The 24521-nt window shown below is 41.7% G+C and overlaps 1 protein-coding gene across 2 annotated transcripts in view; it reads right to left on the bottom strand.

The window, feature by feature from the left end:
• Positions 1-24521, bottom strand: part of prkcz (protein kinase C, zeta) — a 118466-nt gene that overhangs the window by 41789 nt on the left and 52156 nt on the right. For both annotated transcript variants that reach the window (XR_011037224.1, XM_068326184.1), the window contains exons 5-9: positions 5329-5414; positions 3552-3683; positions 2593-2680; positions 1926-1981; positions 1543-1737 (exon numbers count right to left, since the gene is read on the bottom strand). Coding sequence is in view for 1 of the 2 variants with exons in the window: in XM_068326184.1 (XP_068182285.1) it covers positions 1543-1737; positions 1926-1981; positions 2593-2680; positions 3552-3683; positions 5329-5414 (557 nt within the window). In the remaining variant the exon portion in view is untranslated. The remainder of the gene's footprint in view (positions 1-1542; positions 1738-1925; positions 1982-2592; positions 2681-3551; positions 3684-5328; positions 5415-24521) is intronic.

Below are 24521 nucleotides of genomic sequence, written 5' to 3'. Positions count from 1 at the left end.
TGCCTCACAGCAAGAAGGTCATGGGTTCAAACACCAGCATTTCCAACATGGCCTCTCTGTGGAGAGTTTGCTTGTTCTCTCCGTGTCTGAATGGGTCTTCTCCGGTTTCCTCCCATTATCTGGAAAAAAATGCTTCTAAAGATTAGGTCATGTTGGCCTGTGTTGGCGGCGTTCCCAGGGTGCAGAGGCTCTGGAACAACTCTACATCTGACCTTCCAATTTCGTTGTACATCTGTATAATGACAAAATAAAGACCTTTACCTTTACCTTCCAGCTCCTCCAGGGGGTTATCGAGGCGTTCCCAGGCCAGCTGTGAGACATAGTCTCTCCAGCGTGTACTAGGTCTTCCCCGAGGTCTCTTCCTGGTAGGACATGTCCGGAACACCTCCCCAGGGAGGCGTCCAGGAGGCATCCAGAACAGATGCCCGAGCCACCTCAGCTGACTCTGCTCGAGGCGGAGGAGCAGCGGCTCTACTCCGAGCTCCTCTTTGGTGACTGAGCTCCTCACCCTCTCTAAGGGTGTGCCCAGCCACTCTATGGAGGAAACTCATTTCATCCACTTGCATTCGGGATCCTGTCCTTTCGGTCATGACCCAAAGCTTATGACCATAGGTGAGAGTAGGAACGTAGATTGACCGGTAAATCAAGAGCTTCGTCTTGCGACTCAGATCCTTCTTCACCACAACGGACCTATACAGCGATTGCATCAATGCAGAAGCTGCACCTATCCATCTGTCAATCTCATGTTCCATCCTTCTCTCACTCATGAACAAGACCCCAAGATACTTAAAACGCCTCCACTTGGGGCAAAGACTCCACCGACCTGGAGAGGGCACACCACCCTTTTCCGGTCAAGAACCATGGCCTCGGATTTAGAGGAGCTGATCCTCATCCCGCTCGCGTCACACTCAGCTGCAAACCATCCCAGTGCATGCTGAAGGTCCAGGTTTGATGAGGCCAACAGGACAACATCTTCTGCAAAAAGCAGAGATGAAATCCTTTGGTCCCCAAACTGGACTCCCTCTGGATTCTGGCTGCGCCTAGAAATTCTGTCCATAAAGATTATGAACAGAACCGGTTCCGCTCATATCACCGGTTCTGGATGTTGACATGTGCGTTCAAATAGGCGTCACACAGCACCACAGAATGTTGACCAGTCCGGTCATGTCAGCTCATTCCAAATGTGTTTTTCAGTATTAAATGGTAAACAGTCAGCTGTGAAGAAATAAACATCTAAAAACTAAAACTGATAATAGGCTTCTAATTATCGTCTTTCATGTTAAACATAATGGAAAATGACATGGGGGATGAGGTGAGAGAGAGAGAGACAGAGAGAGAGAGAGAGAGAGAGAGAAAGAGAGAGAGAGAGAGAGGAGAGGAGAGAGGAGAGGAGAGAGGAGAGGAGAGGAGAGGAGAGGAGAGGAGAGGAGAGGAGAGGAGAGGAGAGGAGAGGAGAGGAGAGGAGAGGAGAGGAGAGGAGAGGAGAGGAGAGGAGAGGAGAGGAGAGGAGAGGAGATGATACGATATGATATGATGACTCACTTCATCGTCATGGACGAGCTCCTTTTTCACCACCTTCATGGCATACACGTGATCGTCCTTCTTAAGCCGAACCAGCAGTACCTTGGCGTAGCTGCCACGGCCTATCACTCGTATCAGATCGAAATCAGCCAGGCCCAGAACCAGGCCCTGGGACAGTTTAATGCCATCAATGCCGTCTACCACTTCACTAATGTCCTGGAGAGGCACCAATAGAACAACTGGATGAATACATTTAAAATAAATCATAGATGCCGAAATACTTCATATTCAAGTAACAAGCGGCAGTGGTACTTTACAAATGATGTCAAACAAGTTGTCAATCTCAGAGGGGGCAAAAATTAAAATGAAAAGTCAGTTGTGCAGTGATCTAAAGCTTTTCTTACCTCTGCATCTGCATCTTCTGTTTTATCCACTGTACAGTTGTGAGGTAAAAAAGATACTGCAAAGAAGCAGAGAGAGTCTCGGAATCAGGATCATCGAGAGGATTGAACTTACTGCTTTCTCATGCTTGTTTCTCGTCCAGTAGAGGGAGGTAGACAACAAAGAATCTACTGAAACCATCCCAGACTGCACAAAAGTGGGTCAAACCATAGGAGGTCTCAAAACATGTATTGCCGTCTGTATTGCCCCACATCACGCCATAGATTTTTAGTTATTTTTATTCAGATTTTATACGGGCTCCCATTAGAGAATGTCCTTTGGTTTAAATGTAATAAATAATGAGTAATAAATAAGAAGCACTATAAACAACCATCTCTAACTCCTGCTACACCTGAAGAAGCTACAAAGCTGACAAATTAGGTTACATCACGAACACATAAAATTCCAGATGTCGTGCCAGAGTTTATTTAGGTACACACATTCTCAGAACAGATGGATTACAGCTTCGGTGTGGAAAACACAGGAGGCACAACATTACTCGAGATCCTCCTTGAATTATGAAAACCAACAACAGTGATTTCTTGGGATTATTATCTGTTCTTTTTATGATCTGTGACAACATCCTTACAACCAAAACTATTTACTGCTGTGTTAAAAAATGTGTCTTACTGCCATCTGTGTCCTCTGTGTCATCTGGTGGAAGGTCCACGTCACTCTTGGTATCTAAAGGGGGCTCCTGTGATGGCATGACTGGATCCTGAAGACAGAAATCCAAACACCATAGTAAGTACTCCCTGTTGTATCCCCCAAAAATCTAGTCGGAGTTTCCTGAAAGAGCCCATACGTTTGTTAGGACCAAAGAACCATAAATTTGGTGGTGATCTTGACTGTAATGATAATACTTTGGCCTTGTATAAATATTCAGTTGTTTTGATTTTTCCATGTTATCAAGTCTTAAAGTCACTCAAAGCCACATAAACAAACTTTTTTTAAGCTCAGACCACTAAGACTAGGGCTAGGGACCGGAGAGTGGCCGGTTCAAGACCCATGTCGGGAAAATTTCTAACTAGCACTGCTAAGCACTGCCGAGGTGCTCTTGAGCAAGGCAGTTGCTCATAAGTTGCTCATTGGTATGCCCCACGAATGAGCTGCTCGCTACTCTACCTCTCACCATCATTTGCATACCCTAGGCCTCTTGTATGCATCTGTGTGTGTGTGTGTGTGTGTGTGTGTGTGTGTGTGTGTGTGTGTGTGTGTGTGTGTGTGTGTGTGTGTCTGTGTGTGTGTGCTTTAATATATGACAACATCAAATTATAATGCATGCTGCAATAACTGATCTCAAAATATTATTATGCTTCCAGTGTAAAAATATGTGTCTTAATATACACTAAATGCATATAGATTAATGACTGCTGCCTGTGTTGTCTACCTTAATGTATGCTACCTGATTGCACTTATTATATGCTTCCAACATATATCTTAATATTGAATACCATTACATATTTAAATGTCCTGACAGCATATACCTTAATGTATGCTTCAAGCATTTATCTTAAAGATACAGTATATACCAGCATTGGACACGATAGATCATTACTATGCTGCACAGGACACAATGAAATACACACCATAAGCCTTTGGCAGGTCTGAGGGATGAGTCGGTGACAGCGCTTATGGACCAGTAATTTGCAGTTGATACACTTGTAGCCCTGGCTGCCAAGCCCCCATATCCTTTCACCACAGTGGCCACAGTAGGCTTTCTGTTAGACACAGACAGAGGGGGACACATTATGTAGGTCTAGGGCTGAACTTTATAGAACAATACCAAAAGTGTCTGTACCACTGGCAAAGCTCAAAGTCACACAGACTTCACTCTTTTACAATCTCACAGTGAATAATCAATGGCCTTATATGTGGCCCAGCACAAATTTGATTGGGCCATAAAAAATTAAGTTTGAATCAATGTTAAATTTAGGACCTTTAGGGTTCTGATCAGTTTCTTTGAGCAGTGATACTTCAGCTGTATATGGAGAATAATGCTGAGACAGGACGAGAGAAGTGGAGACACATATGTAGCTTCTGATTGGATGGAGTTGCTTGAACAATTTGACAATTGCTCACAAAGAAGGTGAGAAGTGCCTTTTCCAGAGTATACAATTGTAATTACGGTATTTTCCGCACTATAAGGCTCATTGGACTATAAGGCGCACCCTCAATAATTTGCTTGTTTTATAATTTATTTCATATACAAGGCGCACAGGATTAAAAGGCGCACACAATAAAAAATAAATAAAATTTACTTGATAAACTGCAGCGGCTGTAGTTGCGCAATCTGTCCACTAGATAGAGCCACGCTGCTCAGGCAGTCATGATTGCATTCATGACTTCCTGACTACCTTTGAATGGCCCCTATTGTTATGTCAATAAGCCATTCTGAGCCTCATCAAGGAAACTCGATCACTTGATCACTTTGCCATCTTAGAAAGAAGTCAACACGCATATTAAAAAATCTGACATTAAAAACTGGTTAAATTCATATACAATATTGCCAAGGAGTGTTCTATGAATCTGTGGTGTTTGTCATGCTTGTAATACGTGCTGACTTCCTTCATTCACTGCTGACATGACACAGGAGTCAGTGACTGACGATAGAACATAGTGATAGAAAACAGTAGATAGAGAAGAAAACAGAAAGTAGAGATACGGAAAAGAGATTCAAGGCAGAAATACAAAACACAAGATAGAAGCACACTGTCTGTCTACAGAAAAATCACCACTTGGTTTTATCCAACTAAATGTGACAGCCTTCCATTGGACAACTTTAATTATTTGGTTTAGGCAAATTGTAAACAATCAACAGCAGAACTAATGGCAATGTATAATATTGAAAGTGGAGTACCGTCATACTAACAATTTATCACTTATCAGTGACAGCACTCAGAGAAGGCTTCAGTTTGATGGGGAGCATCAAGACTGGACAGTGTAGCAATGCAACTGGTCATGTGGTCCGATGAGTAGGACTCTTCCCTGTTCTGAAGTGAACAGGGAGCCTGCCACACCAGCCTGTGCGGGTAGTGTTAAGGGTTATTTCAGTTATTCAGGTCTGGGTTGAAGTTTAGGGTGACGTCTGGGTTCAGCAACAAATAAGGTCAGTTGACTACCTGTAAATACTGAAGGACCAGGTTTTTACATCCAGAGATGTCTTATTTACTTATGGTACAGATTTATTACAAGATGACAATGAGGTGATTCATTCGGCTCAAAATTTAAGATGGTGAACACTTCAGAAAAAACAGGCACATGGACCCCTAGTTAAAACTGATTGGACCATTTCTCTTTTCATTACAGCTGCTTTTTAAGACATTTCCAATTAGCTGAATATTGAAGCACTGGTCAGCCACACACCCTGTTAAAGTGCTTGGCCTGGAATAGGTGTCCCTTGACTTGATAGAGTTTCCTCCATCTTCTGGCTCCACGACGATAGATGGATTCTAGAAGAGAGGAAACAGTTGTTGAACGACAGCATAGTGGTACGACAGAGATATGTTTAAACAGGGGAAAAGACAAAATGTCAAAGGTGGGACTGAGGTCCTGAGGCTTTCCCTTGGTGAGGGTCTCTCTAAAATCTCCTGACTTTCTCTCCACAAACCTACTCTTTTGAATTCTTCTCCCGTCTATCCCTCTTTTCTTTGATTCCTAGTGATTACAACTGGTTTTTATTGTGATAACACACAGAAGGTGTCATTATATGTAACAGAATGGTACGAAAATAATGAGTGAATTACAGAAACATACTTTAGAGGTTCAATTGGAGAAGAGAAAAAACGTAAAAGTTCTCCCACAAGCAGCTGTCAAACCTTTTAGTGTTTTTAATATCATAGATGTAACCATGATGTTTGTATTTACATGAACAACATAATAAATGAAACCATGAGTCATTGCAGCCCAAGTATGTTGCTTTTTCACAACCTATTATTCATGAGCTGCCTGCCCACCTGCTTCCCATCTGGTGGTTGGTCCAGCTATGGGGTGTTGCTGTGAAGTCCTCCTGATCTCTCTCTTTATTCCACCTCAGCCACCATAAAACAGCTATTAATAGTTACCAGTAAAGGTTGCTGATCAAGGATAGAGCAGATGGTACAAAGTGGAATTGAGATTTTCAATGACCTAAAATAAACTCTTATTTCCGATGTATTGAGAACCTAACATATTTTTGCACTTCTTTTTCTCTCACCATCTTCATTGTGTTCCCTTTTTTAAAAGTCTGTGCTTGTTTCTACTAATTGGTAACCACAACATGGGATTAAGACTTATGATGACGGAGGACCTGAGTGAGGATGTAAAGGATGTACAACGAAAACGTTTTCTGTCTTTTTGACATCATGATTAATATTTTAGTGACACTAGTTTCTTGACATTTATAATGTAGCCACAAGAGGGCACAAGCCAGTGTCTTATTGAACCAGTCCCATGCCCTGATAAATACAGAGGGTTGTGTCAGGGAGGGCATACGACGTAAAACTTTTGCTAAATCAATATACGAGTCGAATATATGACTTCCATACCGGATCAGTCGAGGCCTGGGTTAACAACGACCGCCATCGGTGCTGTTCACCTACAGGGTGCCTACAGGGTGCCGAAGAAAGAGAGAAGCAATGTGTGTTCGTAGGAAGAGAGAGAAGAGGAACGCCAAGAGTATAGGACTGAGAATAGGGACGTTGAATGTTGGAACTATGACAAGAAACGGTAGAGAGTTGGTTGACATTATGCAGAGGAGGATGGTAGACATACTGTGTGTCAAGGAAACCATGTGGAAAGGAAACCAGGTGGAAAGGCAGCACCTGCCTCTTCTTCCAGAAGAGGATGTCCCTGCCTCCAGAAGAGGCAGGGACATAGGATGACCTATAAAATTGGAGATGACCCATAAGAGTGGAGGTAGCATATAGATTAATGCATGCTGCCTGTGTTGTCTACATTAATGTATGCTACCTGGTTGCGCTTATTGTATGCTTCCTACATGTATCTTAATATTGAGCTGTAGGAGAAGGAAGACTCTTGTGTAGATGGAGTAATCTGAAAGAGATGAGTGACTGCAAAGTAGTGGTAGGTGAGAGTGTACACAAACAGCATAGGATGGTGGTGTGTAGGATGACTGGTGGTGAGGAAGATGAAGAGAGCAAAGGCAGAGCAGAGGACGAAATGGTGGAAGCTGAAAAAGGAAGAGTGTTTCTTGACTTTTAGGAAGGAGTTAAGACAGGTTCTGGGTGGTCAGGAGGTGCTTCCAGATGACTGGACAGCTACAGCTAATGTGATCAGGGAGACAGGTAGGAGAGTACTTGGTGTGTCATCTGGAAGGAAAGTAGATAAGGAGACTTGGTGGTGGAATGAGGAGGTACACGAGTGTACAGAGAAAGAGGCTAGCTAAGAAGAAGTGGGACACTGAGAGGACTGAGGAGAGAAGACAGGACTATAGAGAAATACAGACTAAGGTAAAAGTAGACGTAGCAAAAGCCAAACAAGGGGCTTATGATGACTTGTATGCTAGGTTGGACAGTAAGGAGGGAGAGACTGATCTATACAGGTTGGCAAGACAACGAGACAGAGATGGGAAGGACGTGCAGCAGGTTAGGGTGATTAAGGATAGAGATGGAAGTCTATTGACAAGTGCCAGTAGTGTGATGGGAAGATTGAAAGAGTTCTTTGAAGAGTTGATGAACGAGGAAAATGAGACAGAACAAAGACTAGAAAGGCGGCTGTTGTAGACCAGAAAGTAGCAAAGATTAGTCAGGAAGAAGTGAGGAGGCCATTGAAGAGGATGAACAGTGGAAAGGCACTCTGTCTTGATGATATACCTGTGGAGGTATGGAAGTGTCCAGGAGAGGTGGCAGTAGAGTTTCTGACTGGGTTGTTCAACAGCTCTCATAGTGAGAAGATGCCTGAGGAATGGAGGAGAAGTGTACTGGTGCCCATTTTTAAGAACAAGGGAGATATACAGAAATTTGGCAACTACAGAGGAATAAAGCTAATGAACCATACAATGAAGTTATGGGAAAGAGTAGTGGAAGCTAGACTAAAGGTAGAAGTGAGCATTTGTGAGCAGCAGTATGGTTTCATGCCAAAAAAGAGTACTACAGATGCAGTATTTGCTTTGAGGATGTTGATAGAGAAGTACAGAGAAGGGCAGAGGGAGCTGCATTTTGTTTTTGTAGATCTGGAGAAAGCTTATGACAGGGTGCACAGAGAGGAACTGTGGTATTGCATGAGGAAGTCTGGAGTGGCAGAGAAGTATATTAGAATGGTGTAGGACATGTATGAGGACTGTAAGACAGTGGTAAGGTGTGCTGTAGGTGTGACAAAGGAGTTCAAGGTGGAGGTGGGACTGCATCAGGGATCAGCTCTGAGCCCCTTCTTGTTCGTTATGGTGATGGACAGGCTGACAGACGAGGTTAGACAGGAATCCCCATGGACTATGAAGTTTGCACATGACATTGTGATCTGTAGTGAGAGCAGGGAATAGGTGGAGGAGAAGCTAGAGTGGTGGAGAGGAAAGGAGAGGAATGAAGATTAGCCACAGTAAGACAGTACATGTGTGTCAATGAGAGGGACCCAAGTGGAAGAGTGAGATTACAGGGAGAGGAGATCAAGAAGGTGGAGGATTTTAAGTACAGCACTTAAAGTCAACAGTCTAGAGCAATGGAGAGTTTGTAAAAGAGGTGAGGAAGCGTGTACAGGAAGGATGGAATGGGTGGAGAAAAGTGTCAGGTGTGGTGTGTAATAGAAGAGTTTCCGTTAAAATGAAAGGAATGATGTACTAAACTGTGGTGAGACCAGCGATGTTGTTTGGTCTAGAGACAGTGTCACTGAGGAAAAGACAGGAGACAGGGCTGGAGGTAGCAGAGATAAAGATTGTAGGGTTCTCTTTGGGAGCGACCAGGATGGATAGGATCAGGAATGAGTAAATCAGAAGGACAGCACATTTTAAAGGTTTGAGAGATCAAGTCAGAGAGGCCAGACTGAGATGGTTTGGACATGTCCAGAGGAGAGATAGTGAATATATTGGGAGAAGGATGCTGAGTTTTGAACTCCCAGGCAGGAGGCCTAGAGGAAGACCGAAGAAGAGGTTTATGGATGTAGTGAAAGAGGACATGAAGGTAGTTGGTGTGAGAGAAGAGGATGCAGAATACAGGGTTAGATGGAGGCAATTGATTTGCTGTGGCGACCCCTGAAGGGAAAAGCCAAAAGGAAAAGAAGAAGAGTTTCCTGACATTTCTCAAGATTCATAGAAGAAGGGATGTAACATAAAGAAAAGAGGCTTCCCCTATTTTAGTAAACTCCAGGGCTGTTAAGGAAAATACTAGAGAATTACCAAACTGTGTGACCAAGTACACATATTCCCTTGTGAACTAGTGGTTTGATTTTGAAGATATAATGTGACTAATAATATATTTTAAAAGATACCAAGATGATACCATGTCTTGCTAGAATGACATTCCCATTAACAATACACCCACACATCCTGATTGTGGTACTACTCACAGAAGCAGTTGCACCTGACAACCTTACTGCCTTCACCTGAACACCTTTCCCTTTACTAAGGAGACCCATTACAACAGCTCCTTCTGGAGAAAGACTGGTGTGGCAGAGTCAGAACAAGAGTCTGACATATAACTCTCTGTGTGTGTGTGTGTGTGTGTGTGTGTGTGTGTGTGTGTGTGTGTGTGTGTGTGTGTGTGTGTGTGTGTGTGTGTGTGTGTGTGTGTGTGTGTGTGTGTGTGTGTGTGTGTGTGTGTTTGTGTGTGTGTCCACGTTTCCATCACTGGTCTAGAAGGACAAGTTTAGCTTTGCATACAATGCCAGGTTATCTTCAGGACTCTGTTCCTGCTGGTCATTATGTAGACAGGGATCAATCAAGGACCCTGAGACCAGTTTCCACATCCTTGTGGGTGACAGGGGAAACAAGGTTACAAAAGATATCCAACTTAAAGCTGGGATTACTAAAATGAGTTGTTTAAAGTTTTTCAGGTCACATGGGATCTCTCAGGGTAGACAAGCTGGCAGACAAGTGGACTCTCATATGTTGTTGCATGCTGAGTTGGTTAAACACTGAATATGAAATATAGCTGTCATTCCTCTGACACAACGTGACATATTATATTACATTAGGACTTAAAACAGCTTAACCTAGATCGTCCGGTTACTGATGACTGAGATTTGTGGACTCCAGTAGTCTTAAATCAAAGCACAACAGGAGCAATGTTTTCTTGCTCTGAGAGCTCAATCTCCATTGTAGCTGCGGCTGTTCACATTTAAACTGGTTTAACCATCTACACACTCCTGTCACATTCATAAAGCTGTTGAGTCCAAAAGCAGGTATTATCATATAATCTCAGAAGGATCTCTACATCAGTTGCCAAGTTACTGAATAATTTGAATAACAGATTTGTGTGACTGTAATGATAAATTCTAAACAGAATGTGTATTCATTGTTAACTAAGATAATGGCAAAGTTTGTTCACATCCTTTTACTTCATGAAAAAGAGGACACAACAACAAGACAAGCACCATCATCTAATCCCAATTGTGACTAAATCAACATGAACTATTGTAGATGAAAGAAGACAAAAATGTAGTTTACAAAGGATTTTTTATTCCCGATTAGTTAACAGAAATTAGATTTCTAAATTACAACCCAACTCTGATGACTGGGTTGTGCGCGCTTCATTTTGATCCTCTGTGGAACTCCGACTGAGGTGGGATCCAAGGCCTCTTGGGGTCAACCCTGGTATAGCAACCTAAGACTAAAAGACCATGGAATGACTGGTTGCCTCTGAAGGTTACCTCGAGATAGCTGGCACTAAGTCTAAGCTTTATCTGGTGAACCAATGATTAGTAGTCTTTTAGCTGAAATCACCTCAACCTAGTGCCAGACTGTAAATGGATGAGAAGTGTAGCTCTCCCGCCTGGAATCAGTCGTGGTTCAAAATAGGGCAGTGGTCCCCAACCTTTTGTGCGACACGGACCAGTTTCATCCAAGTGGTTTTATGTAAAAATACAGACATCAACTTTTAAAAGTGCACCACTTTACACAGCAGACCGCTGTCTTCTTAACAATGTAACTGCATTGTTTGGCCACAAGATGGCAGAAGTAACTGCTAATCTTATGGCACCATCCTCAGCACATCAAGTTCTGAACAAATAAATTGATTTTTGATTTGAAACGTGTGGATTATTTCGGGTAGCAGTGCTGTGCCTGTCCTAGATGGTGGCTACACTTTTCCAGACGTCTATCTCATGATGCTTAAAGCTCTCTTTTAATAGGAATAGATTCTGTGTGCTACCATGAAACAGCTTCAGACAAGTTATTCATTCGATACCATCAAAACATTGTTTTATTGCACTTTTATTTACCTTAATCCTTAATGCACGGACAGAGTCTAATTTTTAGATCAAACTAAAACATCCTAAAAAAAAAAAATCAAATAATTATATTTTTGGTTGAGATAATGTCTCTTCATAATTCCCAAAATGTCTCAAAATTGTGTAAAAGACAGCCAGACATGTGGTATAGTTCCTTTTTTTTACCACATCAGTTTCCTTTCTTTGATTTCAGAATGGATTAAAAACTGAATAAATTATTCTAAAGGACTTTTTTTTTTTTGTGCAGTCCTGCCTACACATCAATCCACCATCCAGTCTACTGGCTAATAACACTAGAATGCCCCCCTGTAAACCACACATGTGTCATTCATGATTGAGTTCATGTGAGTATAATACCGCTGGTGGTAACTGAAAGTTTATGGTGCTGTTCAGAAATTCAAAATAAACTTAGAAAATATCTAAAGCTGACATTTTTTCAATTCAAAAATTATAAATATTTTTAATGGAACACTGTTTCTGTTACTAACTCACTATCAAAACGTGGAGGAGGTTATGTTAACATGGTGAAATCCTCATTGAAATGTCTTTTTAGAGAGCAACGTGACCTGGTGTTAAATAACTAATGTTTGTTGTTTGTTTGTTTATTTGTAAAACATCTTAGAAAGTTAAATGACTTTTAGTCAGGATGTATCTTGGTTGAAGGAATGGGGAAAGCATAAATTTACTCTACAATTGTGGAGCCTAAAACATGTGTCCATTATCATCAAATTTGCAAGCTTGGCATTGGCACTTTTTTTGACCATGCAATGTATATTTGGGGTATATAATATAAAAGTCATTGTTAGAGGAAAAGCAGTGTCATCTTGTTATACTTGTGCAATTATCAATAAGTTGTGCACCGGTGTTCCAGAGTTTCTGTCAGGGGACAACTGGTTAACAACAGTTAGGAGCTTAGACACATACTGGGGGATGTCCTGATCTAGGGTCAGTGATCTGTACCCGTCCCCTGACACGTATCCATCCTAGTGATCTGACCACTGACAGGTAATCATCCCAGTGATCTGTCCCCTGACACGTATCCGTCCCAGTGATCTGTCCTCTTACACGTATCCATCCCAGTGATCTTTCCCCATTCTTGTGATTTGACCTCTCCTGCTATCTGTTCATGTCATCTGTCCAAGCAGTGTGTCCCTCCCCTGTGATCCTTATTACCATGCTCTATCCCCATGATCAGTCTCTATGATTCGTCCTGTGATCTCGCCCTGTCCCTGTCATCTGTCCAAGTCATCTGTATCTGTGATTTGTCTCTGTGATCTAGCCCTGCAATCTGTTCTGATGATCTCTTCATGTGACCTAACACTCTAAATCAACTCTTCAATCTGTCTCAGTGACCTAGTCTCTTTTGATTATTCTGTGTAATCTGTCCTTCTGATCTGTCTCTGTAAACTAAGTCAGTGATCTGTCCATTTGAAATGTAATTGTGACCTATATATTTTTTCTGTAATTCAACTCTGTCACCTTTCTCTTTCCTTCTTAAGCTATACTACTATAGGTTTGTACTTTCACTACTACTTTTACTACTACCACTACTACTACTTACTACTACTACTGCTGCTCTTGCTATAAACAATGCAAAAAAATCTTACAAGATGGTGGGGTGCAGTGTCTTCCCCAGCTGTCAGTGTTATCATTATAATTACTAATACTACTATCAAGACAGTATTAAGTACACTTCAGCAGAACTACTGGAGCTAAACAGCGGTCTCCAAGCTTACTTCCTCTGGAGCACAAAAAAATTCACGATAGATTCCGGATTTTAAGAACAGCAAGGTGCAGCAGACGAACGTGGCTCAGAGTCAAGAAGAGGCAGTGCACATGGGAGCAGAAGAGGGGCAAGAGAACTGTTATGCTAACCACGCTAGGTAATCGCGCATATGCTAGCAGGTCAGCCATTTGATCACTCCTTTTGTCCATTGTCTGTAAGCTATCACTAGCAGCGCTCTGAGGGAGCTACAAGACATAGTTAGCTCCATACAAAAAAAAAAAAAAAACAACATTCCAAAAGCTTTATATGTGTTGGCCGGGGACTTTAACCATGTGGATCAGCACGGTTAAAGTCCCCATGCTGGTGGCATTTCGTCATTGCCACTGGTGGTGAAGACACAGTGGACAAAGTGTTAAAAACAAAAGAGGGATAATACAGAGCAGTACCCAATCCCCACCTCAGTGCCTTGGACCACATGTCATTGCTGCTGGCACCAGCTTACTGCCCAGCGTCTGTAAGCAGGAATACCTCAACAAAGACCATCTCAGTGTGGACTGAAGGTTCTGTGTTGATGATCCAGGACTGCTTTGAAACCACAAATATTCAGGGACATGATATTGGGAAGCCAGGTAGACTAGAAGTACAATTATCTTTCTTGGACTACATCATGAAGTGTATGGCCCACATATGCTCATTTCAACTCTAGTGACATACAAGTTATGTGGAAGGGTGTCACGTGCATCAATGACTATAAGAAGACTGATGTTCAGTGCCCCAAGGACCCAGCACTCCCTGACACGTTGAATGCCTTCTACTCTCACTTTGAGGCACCAAAACTACTACACACACACACACACACACACACACACACACACACACACACACACACACACACACACACACACACACACACACACACACACACACACACACACACACACACACACACACACACACACACACACACACACACACACACACACACACACCTACCACCACCCTGCCTAAAAAAGATAAGCAGCTACAGATGATGAAGTGATAAAATAATTTAGAGTAGATAATGAAAGCTGATGTGTGTAATGCAAGATGTTAAGTGCTGCCTGTAAGGTTGAACTGTATACATTCCGCCATAGAAATAATATTTTAAAGGGAACAAGGAGAGCTATTCCCATGGCGGTCCAACACAGACTTGGACACATTAAGTCTCTCCTCGGCTGGCAGTGTTGCAACTCAAAGGCGGTTGTGCAAACATTTTCTTCATTCCTTCCCAGTGAGGGTGGAAGGCTTTTCTCTGGCTTTATCACAGAAACCTTCAAGACATTTTGACTTTATCAACTGTGCTAGGAGCCAGCAGTTGTGTGCAGCTGAACACTCAGTCTCAACCAACACTGACTGGAAGCAGTGTTGTGCATCAGAAAACACAAACTGACTCGTTTGAACAAGGCTGTCCACCAGAGCCAGTGATAAATGGAAGTAAAGCTAACACTTTCCCTTTGGATTTTTGAGGCACTCTTAGCTGCACTAGAAACTTTGTTTCAAACAGACTTGTACAGTTTGTACACAGATTTAGCTACTATTTGCATGCTTTTTATTGGTTAAAAAGGTTGTTCATATCTTTCACACTGATTATGATTAGGTTCAACAACGGCATAAGGATGAAGTGGACATGTACATGTTCTTCATGTGTACTTTAACACTGATAAATATAAAACTGATAAAATAACCTCTGTGACTTTTCTGTTTTATGTATAGATTTAGTGGTGGCCTGTGCTAAAGAGTAAAGTGCCGGGTTTTCTAAAATTGAGTCAAGAACAAATGATAAAATGATTTTAGGCATTAGAACCTTTTCCCCTTTTATTATCTGGATAGTAACATATTATTTTTCTGCTTTTCAGTTAATTTCCACACACATTTATTTCATTGCAATTTAATACATTTAGAGCATCTATTGTTAATCCATCATGTATTCATTGAATTGACTTTTCATGTTACTACTTTTTGTCAATGAATGTTGATGGTTACACTGTCAAAAATGTTAGTCTGTCCTTAAGATTTCTTGTAAACACTCTTTTAATGGCATTGGTGGAGGTACGAGCTCTCTTTTGTTTTTTAGTTTGCTGCAAAACAAATTTGGCTGGTTAATGTTTCTCACAAACACAACCCTTGACCTGCAAGTGAGCTAACTGCTGCATATTAATCTGCAGTAACAACAATACTAGCTATTCAAAACAGCTTCACAAATTGGCCAGTTGCTTCCTCTCTCACTAGCTGCACAATATGTTCTTAAGCTAAACTTTGTACCACACAGTCCTTGCTCATAACTGCCTGAACAACTCTTGAGTGCAGTTTATCCATTAGACTGGCTGTGTAGGTTCTTATTCTTCCAGGTCGAGGTAAATAAACCTAAAATTGGATTATTAGATGGATTATTATAGATGGAGGCAATTGATTTGCTGTGGCGATCCCTGAAGGGAAAAGCCGAAAGGAAAAGAAGAATCTTGTACTAAAATGTAGCATTAATGTTAGATTAAAATAGATGACATTCACCCACCAATACAATAATGTATGACTAGTTTCTACTGATGACTATACACTGTACTGCAGAATTTTAGCCATAAATCTATTGTGCTGTTGGTCTGTCTGGTGCAGATTTACTGCGTTGCTTTGGGTAAAAGGCTTCAGAATGTGAAAACCAACAAAAGCAAACATGGTGACTTGGTCAGGGATGTGGTGCACCGGGTAAAGGAATGCAGGGACTGTGGGAAAAGACATTAGTGATGAGATGGAGGAAGCAATGTGAGACTATAGAGAGAAAAGAATGACAGATAAGACAGAGAGGAGGGTGAAACGAGAGAGACTCCTCAAATGAGGCCAACAGTTATTCTAAAGACAGTTAGCATCACTCTTACACAACATGGTTGTATTTAGCTCTTCACGTAGCTTCGCCATGGCTAGTGTTAACCGAACAGCTCATTTATACAAACCAAACTGGTTGCTCATTGGGAGTACAACGCAAAAAACTAGGCATTTGTGGATTAGCCTTCTGAACAGATATGGGCCAAGCTAACACTCTTCCCTGCAGAGGTTCAATGGTACTACATGGAAACTGCACTAATTCAATCCACACTAAAGAATGAGGTCAGCGGCAGAGGTAGAAACAAAGCAGCACTTTAATGGTTGGGATGAATTAAACAAATTCAATGGAACTATGAACACTTGTGATGTGATATTTGTGATGAGAGTCAAGATGCTCATCTACATGTTTTTCTGTCTGTCTAAATCAAGCAGGCTAAATTTAGTCACTATTCCAGTCAGCTCTTTTATTTATTATATAATATAAAATACCAAGTCAATGCATTGATGGGAATACTCTGTTCCTAGCTGCTCCTAGTTTTTTCATCTCTAGTTTGCATCCATACATCCATCCCCCATCCATCCGTCCGTCCGCCCGTCCATCCATCCATTCATCCATCCATCCGTCCGTCCATCCATCCATCCATCCATCCATCCATCCAGCCACCGTCTGTCCGTCCATCCATCCATCCGTCCATCCAGCCAGCCATCAATACACAATTTAAGTTAACTTTCCTGCTGTTGCTGATTTCAGAGGATATCCAATCCAACCCAACCCAAATTATAGTGATATCATCTGGTGTCGTTCAACTATTCAATACACTGCACAAAAGGGTGCTCTATGGAAGATCGATGCTGAATAAGCTTTGTCTGCACACATGCCACAAACAGAGTCGCTTGAGGTATGCTAAAGCACATTTGGACAAGCCAGCTTCATTTTGGAGAGAAGTGCTCTGGATTGATGAAACTAAGATTGAGTTATTTGGACATAACAAGGGGTAGTATGCATGACAGATGAAGTGAACAGTGTTCCAAAACAAACATTTGCTACCCACTGTAAAATTTGGTGGTGGTTCCATCATGCTGTTGGGCTGTGTGTCCAGTGCAGGTACTGGCAATCTTGTTAAGATTGTAGGTCGAATGGATTCCAGTCCATATCAGCAGATTCTTGCAAACAATGTTTAAGAATCAGAGACAAAGCTGAATTTACACCGGTCTGGATACGTCAACAAGACAGCGTCCCTGAACGCTGTTCAAATTCTACTAAGGTATTCATTCATGCAGAGGAACAAGTAAAATGTTCTGGAATAGCCATGGATATTGTCAAAAATTTGTGGTGTGATTAAAAGTGGGCTGACTTTGGTGGTAAGCATCAAACCAACTGAACTGGAAAAGTGTTGTTAAGACAAATAGTTGCAAAAATACCTTCAACAAAAATGCAGACCCTCAGTGGGAGCTTTAGAAAGCATTTAGAGGCTGTTATTTTACAAAAACAGTTCTACTAAATACTGATGTAATTTCTGTGTTGATGCGCCCAAATTTATGCACCTGCCTACTTTTGTAGATGACTACTGTATATTGTACGTAGTCATCTAAACTAGTAGTCCAATTACACATGGGCGGAAATAATGTTTTATATCTGTTCCTTCGGTTTTGTGTTACGTTGCTTTGCAGGTACGTGCTGTTTTTTGTTTCAGTTCAAATTAGGTTTGTTAGACTTAGACATAGTGCACCTTGCACATGGTGAGACACTTCAGTCTGTCACTACCATCTTACTAAGTCTATTTTTATACCTTTTCTCGATATGAGTATAGTTAATTTTTAGTACAGTACTTAATATTTCACTCTTATAAGTTCATTTCAAATTTGTCTATCATGTGTCTCTTTATGCGTCTATATGTACACTGCTACTGCAATGTGAGAATTTCCCATTCTTGGATTAATAAAGTTAAACTAATCTAATATATTGCTTATGTAAATGGTGTTATCAAAACATATGAACATATAATTCTTTTCAGACTGATATTACTGTGGCACTGGTCATCTTTGTAGAGAAAGGGGGGAGGAAGTTATCATCAATTTTTCTGCTTAGGTTTCTCTTTCAATTGACATAAAAAGAGTCCTGCTTATCTTCTGGAAGATTCTGAATGTCACATAATTTACTGTTGCCACACTGAAAAGTGTGGGAACTTAATCATTGACCCTGCTTGCCACAGAGTCCAACTAAATTACACTGTAAATGATAGAAACAATTCACATTTGACAGAGTGATTTTTGACGCTTAAAAGCCAAAAATAATTGTGTCACATATGATCTGACACTCTTTAATAAGTACAATGGAAAATTCATAGTATAAATACAAACAGAAGCTCAAATAGGTCCTCCTCTATCCAGAGTTAATGCCATGCTTGATTTCCTGTGTTTCATCTACATTGTGCTGTCATGTTTTCACATCATATTACATCCTTTATAGCCACACAACCCAGAATTTAGAGTACTACTGTAATGAAGTTTTAATCAGTAAATGGGTTTGCCACTCCATTTCTAATTGACCTAATTATAACTTGCGTATGTAAGATCCCCTGCACATGCATTAAGAATACAGGGATCCTGTATGTCCCCAAAGATGTCAGCAAGTTGTAAGGCCTGATATTGCATTCACTCCCTCAGGAACAACATTCCTGCTGACAGCAGAGCTCTTAACTGGGCGATACGTCATTCAGACATTTGGATCTGGATCACTGCTCGCCAAGAGACTAAACCTCTTCTCTCCCAGTTTGCATATAACTACTATTGAGAGGGCAGGTGAAAAAATGTAGGAGGGAGAGAGCATCGAAGGACCACTGTTTCCCCTAAATAAATCCTAGCAGTTTAAGTTTGCTAGTGGATAATAGTGCTTGTTATTACAAATGCATATAAACCTTTTCAAAGTTAATGCAATAACTAAGACATTGCCTCATCTTTCTGTTTTATTTTTGCAATAAACATTTGACTGAGTGCAACCTCAAAATCTATTCTTCGAGAGGTTCTGCATCCCAGGTCATCTCGTAAGAGCCAACCACAAGTTAGGGAGAACACAAGAAGGATGACTTTCTACAAAATTCTCAGGCTTCTCAAAGCTCTACTAATGAGAAATGGATCATTAAAGAGGGACAGGTAAAAGAAAGACTTACAAGTAGTTTTTATAAGTACAGTAGTTGTAAGAAAAATTCTATGATGTGACCCATACTGAAGTTGTTCATCCCCCTTATTGAAAAAGAAAGAAGTAGGGAGAAAAGACCAGTCCTTCAAGACTATTCTTAAAGGCTTTTTCAGAAGTCCCAGACAAATAAGAACTGTTCTATTGTAATGTCATGAAAAGTCTAAATAAATGTCACTGCAACACATGACATAATAAATCCACAAACGCCGTCAAGTTAACTGCTTAAGCAAACCCGACGCAGTGACTGTCGTAACTTGCATCTACTGAAACTTACTGAAACATCTCTTAATGTACTGACTGCTGTGTCATTAGAAGAGTTTGCTACAGTCAGTAAATAGGTTTTACTCCTTTTTGTTTTTATTGACATGCAGTGAAATGAATACCACAACAAAGGTGAGAAAAGTCAATCAAACATAAAAAGGTGCTAGTTACTGCTGGTGACTCATTAGCATTAAGACAACATCACTATACAATAAAAGGTTTAAATCTTTTCATAACATATAATCCATCCATCTTCATCTGCTCATCTATAGTCAGGTCATGGGGGCAGCAGCTTCAACAGGGAGTCCTAAACTTCCCTTTCCCGGCCACATCAAGCAGCTCTGACTGGGGGATCCCAAGGCGTTCCCAAACCAATGTTGAGATATAATCCCTCCTCCTAATCCTACGTCTGCCCCGAGGCCTCCTCCCAGCTGGACTTGGCAGGAACACCTCCTTAGGCAGGCACCCTGGAGGCATCCACACCAGATGCCCAAACCACCTCAACTCACTCCTTTCCATGCAAAAAAGTAGCGGCTCTATTCTGAGGGTTTTGCAGATAGCAGTGTTTCTCACCCTATCTCTAAGGCAGACACTAGCTACCCTCCTCAGAAAACCCATTTCTTGTTCTTTCGGGCATGACCCACTGCTCATGACCATAGGTGAGGGTAGGAACAAAGATTGAATGGTAGATGAAGAGCTTTGCCTCTTGGCTTAGCTCTCTCTTTGTTGCAACAGTGTAGTAAAGAATTCCATTGTTCCTTCACTCGTGAACAAGACCCCAAGATACCTAAAGTCCTTCACTTGGAGAAAGACTTCAACCAGTACTGGCAACAAAGCCCAGACCTGGCGAAGGCCAACATCCAATTAGAACAAGTCTGTCTTACTGCCAAGAAGTCAAACACAACTCTTACTTTGGGCGTACAGGGATTGGATGGCCCTGAGGAGAGGCCCCCTCGCCCCATACTCCTGCAGTACCTCCCACAATATATCCCTGGGGACCCGATCATATGCCTTCTCAAAGTCCATGAGCAGTAGCTGAACTGTCTCAAAATACCAACATAAAGACACTCAAAAAGATCAGAATCAGAAAAAGTGGACATAATCGTCTCGTTTAGAGAAAAAGGAGGATGGAATATGAGAATATACAATAATCAGTGTACACAATAATCAATAAACTCTTCCTTCTCCTCACCGTCTGACCTATGGCAAACAGGAATGTGTTTACAAAGAGTCGTCCTCCTTCTGAACTACTGCTTCAAATCAACGCAATTTACAGCAGGTGGAACTCATTGTCCAAGATGACCTTTAACTTGTTCTCCCCTCCATCACCATTATCAAAGAGTCCAACATTGCTACAACAATGTCACCAGCCCTGCAGATCAATCTGTTAAGTCTGTTGGCATCCGCAAACCTCAGACCACTGCCCCATCACACCATACGGTAAAGGAAAGCACTGGTCATCACAGACTGCAGAACAGTAACACATAGTAACACTGTAACACATAGTGTTACAGATGTTAGAGGACCTCTGCCTCCATTTTAAAAAAAGATGGCTTTGGCCTTTCCTGTAGAGGGTACCCACATGCCAGCCCAGTCTAATGTCAATGTTGACTCTGAAGTACTCGTCGTCCTTGTAGACACCCTAACTGGAGATAATGGATACCTGTCTCTTTTCCTCCTCAAGTTCACCACAATGTCTCATTCTTGTGGAGATGACAGGTCTCTGTGCAGTAGTTAAAGTCCGTTGTGTAAAGAGTGTAAAGGGTAAAGACTCAGTAAAGACTTAGGACTGTTACTGCAGTTGGACACTTTGGCATTTTTTAATTCAGTGACTGTTGCCTAAACACTAAGCTGACTTTTCACTGTTGGCTACAAAACACTGATTGAATAGTTTTCTGGGAAGCTAATGGAGTTATACACGTACTAGCGGGAATCCATGGAAATTCCACGATATAACAATAATATCAGACATCATTTGCTTTCTTTTTTTTCTTCGCCGTCACAAGAAAACAAACCGCTGTGTCCGACGAAGCCGTAACGGCTCTGTGTGTGTGGGACGGATGAATGCTAAGACAAAGGCTGCTTCAGCATTACGTTCCAGTAGTCCGGGTGAACACCATCTTCGTGAGTTTGGACCTGGTGAATAAAGCATCAGGGTTTCCCACACGACAACGTGAGGTCCGTCCCAATCAAAGAATATAAACCGATATTTTTGACGAAGCCAACATGGCTTCGTAAGTGAGAAGACCGGAGCTAACTTCGGCTAGCGGCACGAGCTTCCGCGTAGACGCCGGAAACGTGACAGTGTGAGGTTTTCAAGTGAGCTTATTCAAATATATAGGTGGAGATACTGCAATCTTTACCACTTTACAATTTTTAAGAGATTTAAATTCAGTGTGCACGTAGATATTCATAAGCTGTACTATTGGAGTACTTTTAGAACCCTAACCCAAACCTGATGCATCCCAAGTCGGCTCTCATTACAGCTGAGTTAACCATGGTCATTTTTAGTAGAAGTAAGCCTCTTGTATTTACATGATGAACCATAAAGGGAGCTCCTTGAAACAGCCACTTTATTTTACCTGAGTGGCTAGCACAGTTATAATGAATGTACTCTATATTTGAACATTTGGACATGTGATCAGAACATTGCTGCAAATGATTGCTAACACTGTTGCGCCTCTGTGGGATACTTAGCAGTTTGCAATACAAAAGGAGCAACAGCTTCATAAACTGGTGATATAGTAGCGGTTCTATGGCTGTCTACTTATTATCACTATATCTGAATATGCTACAATCTCATTATTCAGACTTTTTCAGAATAAACACAATATTTCTTCTACAATTTCTTTTCTAAAAAGGGGGGCACGGTGGTGCAGTAGGTAGCGCTTTTGCCACACAGCAAGGCGGTTCCGGCTTTGCGTCCCACTGTGGGTGGAGTTTGCATGTTATCCCGTGTCTGCATGGGTTCTCTCCGGGTTCTCCAGCTTCCCCCCACCTCCAAAAAAACCATGTGCCTCAGGTTAATTGGTTGGTCCAAAATTGACCGTAGGAGTGTGTGTGTGTGTGTGTGTGTGTGTGTGTGTGTGTGTGTGTGTGTGTGTGTGTGTGTGTGTATGTGTGTGTGTGTGTGTGTGTGTGTGTGTATGGTTGTTTGTGTCTCTGTGTGGCTCCACGGTGCACTGACGTCGTGCCTGGAGTTTCACCCGCCTCATGCCCTAAGCCAGCTGGGATAGGCTCCGAGTGACCCGTGCAAGCGGATGAAGCGGGTAGGAAAATGAATGAAAAAAATAATTATCTGAAAGAGGTTTTTTAATTAATTGTATAAAGCTACGAGACTAATGTATAACTGTAACTGTAAATTTAGAATTTGCATTATAATTAAAAATGTTCATTCCCATCAGTTAACAGTCACATCACTGCTGTCCACACTAGCTCCATTTTTGCTGCTCATATAAATTACTCATTTAAACTGATCAGAGGCTTGGGAGTGAATAGAGGATCCTGTTGAAAGAAATGTAGATGATGTTTTAATTTTCATTTCAGCTGAACAATCAGGTTGTGTTTATAGTGTGTGTTGTGTTTATAGTGTTTATAGTGTTCTTTTACAGGCTAAAGGCATCTCATAGCCTTCCATAAGTGATTTATTTAATTTTTTCTCATCATTTATGAGGGCCTGATTTGTGTTGTGGAGTGGAGGTGGAGGAGTGGAGTGGAGTGGAGGGGTTTAAGTATCTTGGGGTCTTGTTCACGAGTGAGGGAAGAATGGAACCTGAGATTGACAGATGGATCGATGCAGTTTCTGCAGTGATGCAGTCGCTGTTTAGGTCTGTTGTGGTGAAGAAGAAGCTGAGTCGCAAGACAAAGCTCTCGATTTACCTGTCAATCTACGTTCCTACTCTCACCTATGGTCATGAGCTGTGGGTCATGACCAAAAGCACAAGATCCCGAATACAAGCGGCTGAAATTAGGTTCCTCTGTAGAGCTGCTGGACGCACCCTTAGAAATAGAGTGAAGAGCTCAGTCACCAGGGAGGAACTCGGAGTGGAGCCCCTGCTCCTCCACCTCGAGCAGAGCCAGCTGAGGTAGCTCGGGCATCTGTTCTGGATGCATCCTGGACGCCTCCCTGGGGAGGTGTTCTGGGCATGTCCTACCGGGAGGAAACCTTGAGGAAGATCTAGAACTGGAGGGACTATGTCTCTCGGCTGGCCTGGGAACGCCTCGGGCTCCCCCCGGAGGAGCTGGAGGAGGTGGCTGGGGAGAGGGAAGTATGGGCATCCCTGCTGAGAACGTTACCCCCGCGACCCGGATAAGCAGTAGATGATGGATGGATGGATGTTTGGATCGAACAATAGCAAATCCTGACTGTCCACTGGATTTGTAAATTTTTGTAAATATTGGCTATGGAGAGAGCTTTACTAGGGTAGGCCTTTAGGCGACATATTCATTTCTCTGACCTGTGACTTGTTCAAATTGATCAAGTATTATTATTCTGTCTACACATTACATAAATTTTGTGTACGTTTCTGCTCTCATAGACATGAACTAGCTAAGTACGCTGTAACTCAGATGGTCTGAACTTATTTTAGGCTGGTAGGACTTACTTCTTGAGGAGACACCTCACAGACAGGGATAAGGAGTCATAGGAGTCCTAGGGACCGACCTAATAATCACCCCGAGTCATGGGCTGGTCAGATGTGAGACCAGCCTTTGCTGATAATGAGTGGCAATAAAGAGACACTGCAAGCTGTTGCTGTACTCAATTTTGGGCAAAAATGAACATCTTGGTTAGATTGGGCTGCCAGTATTAGCAAACTGGTGCAAGTATATATCATCTTTTCCTCCTTGTTTCAATTTTTGTGAAGTCAGTATGCTTATATTATATATACATATTTTTATTTCATTCATGAGAAAATTAAACAATTTAATACAAAGTCAAAAAATACAAAAAAGAGAATAAAGAAGATTCATATCATGCCTTTTTCATTATGCCACATGTGGATTTAGACATTTTTCAATTTGGTGGGAATGACTTATGATTCGCTTATGCTATTCGCTAGTTAGCAAGCTAACATATGGCTCAGGGCAACATATGGCTATTTGGCTGTCTCACATAATAAGATATCATTAAATTACTGT

This window comes from Antennarius striatus, chromosome 2, assembly GCF_040054535.1.
Source record: "Antennarius striatus isolate MH-2024 chromosome 2, ASM4005453v1, whole genome shotgun sequence".
Taxonomy (NCBI): Eukaryota; Metazoa; Chordata; class Actinopteri; order Lophiiformes; family Antennariidae; genus Antennarius; species Antennarius striatus.
The sequence above is the reverse complement of the archived record's forward strand: the minus strand, read 5'-3'. Positions and strand labels throughout refer to the sequence as shown.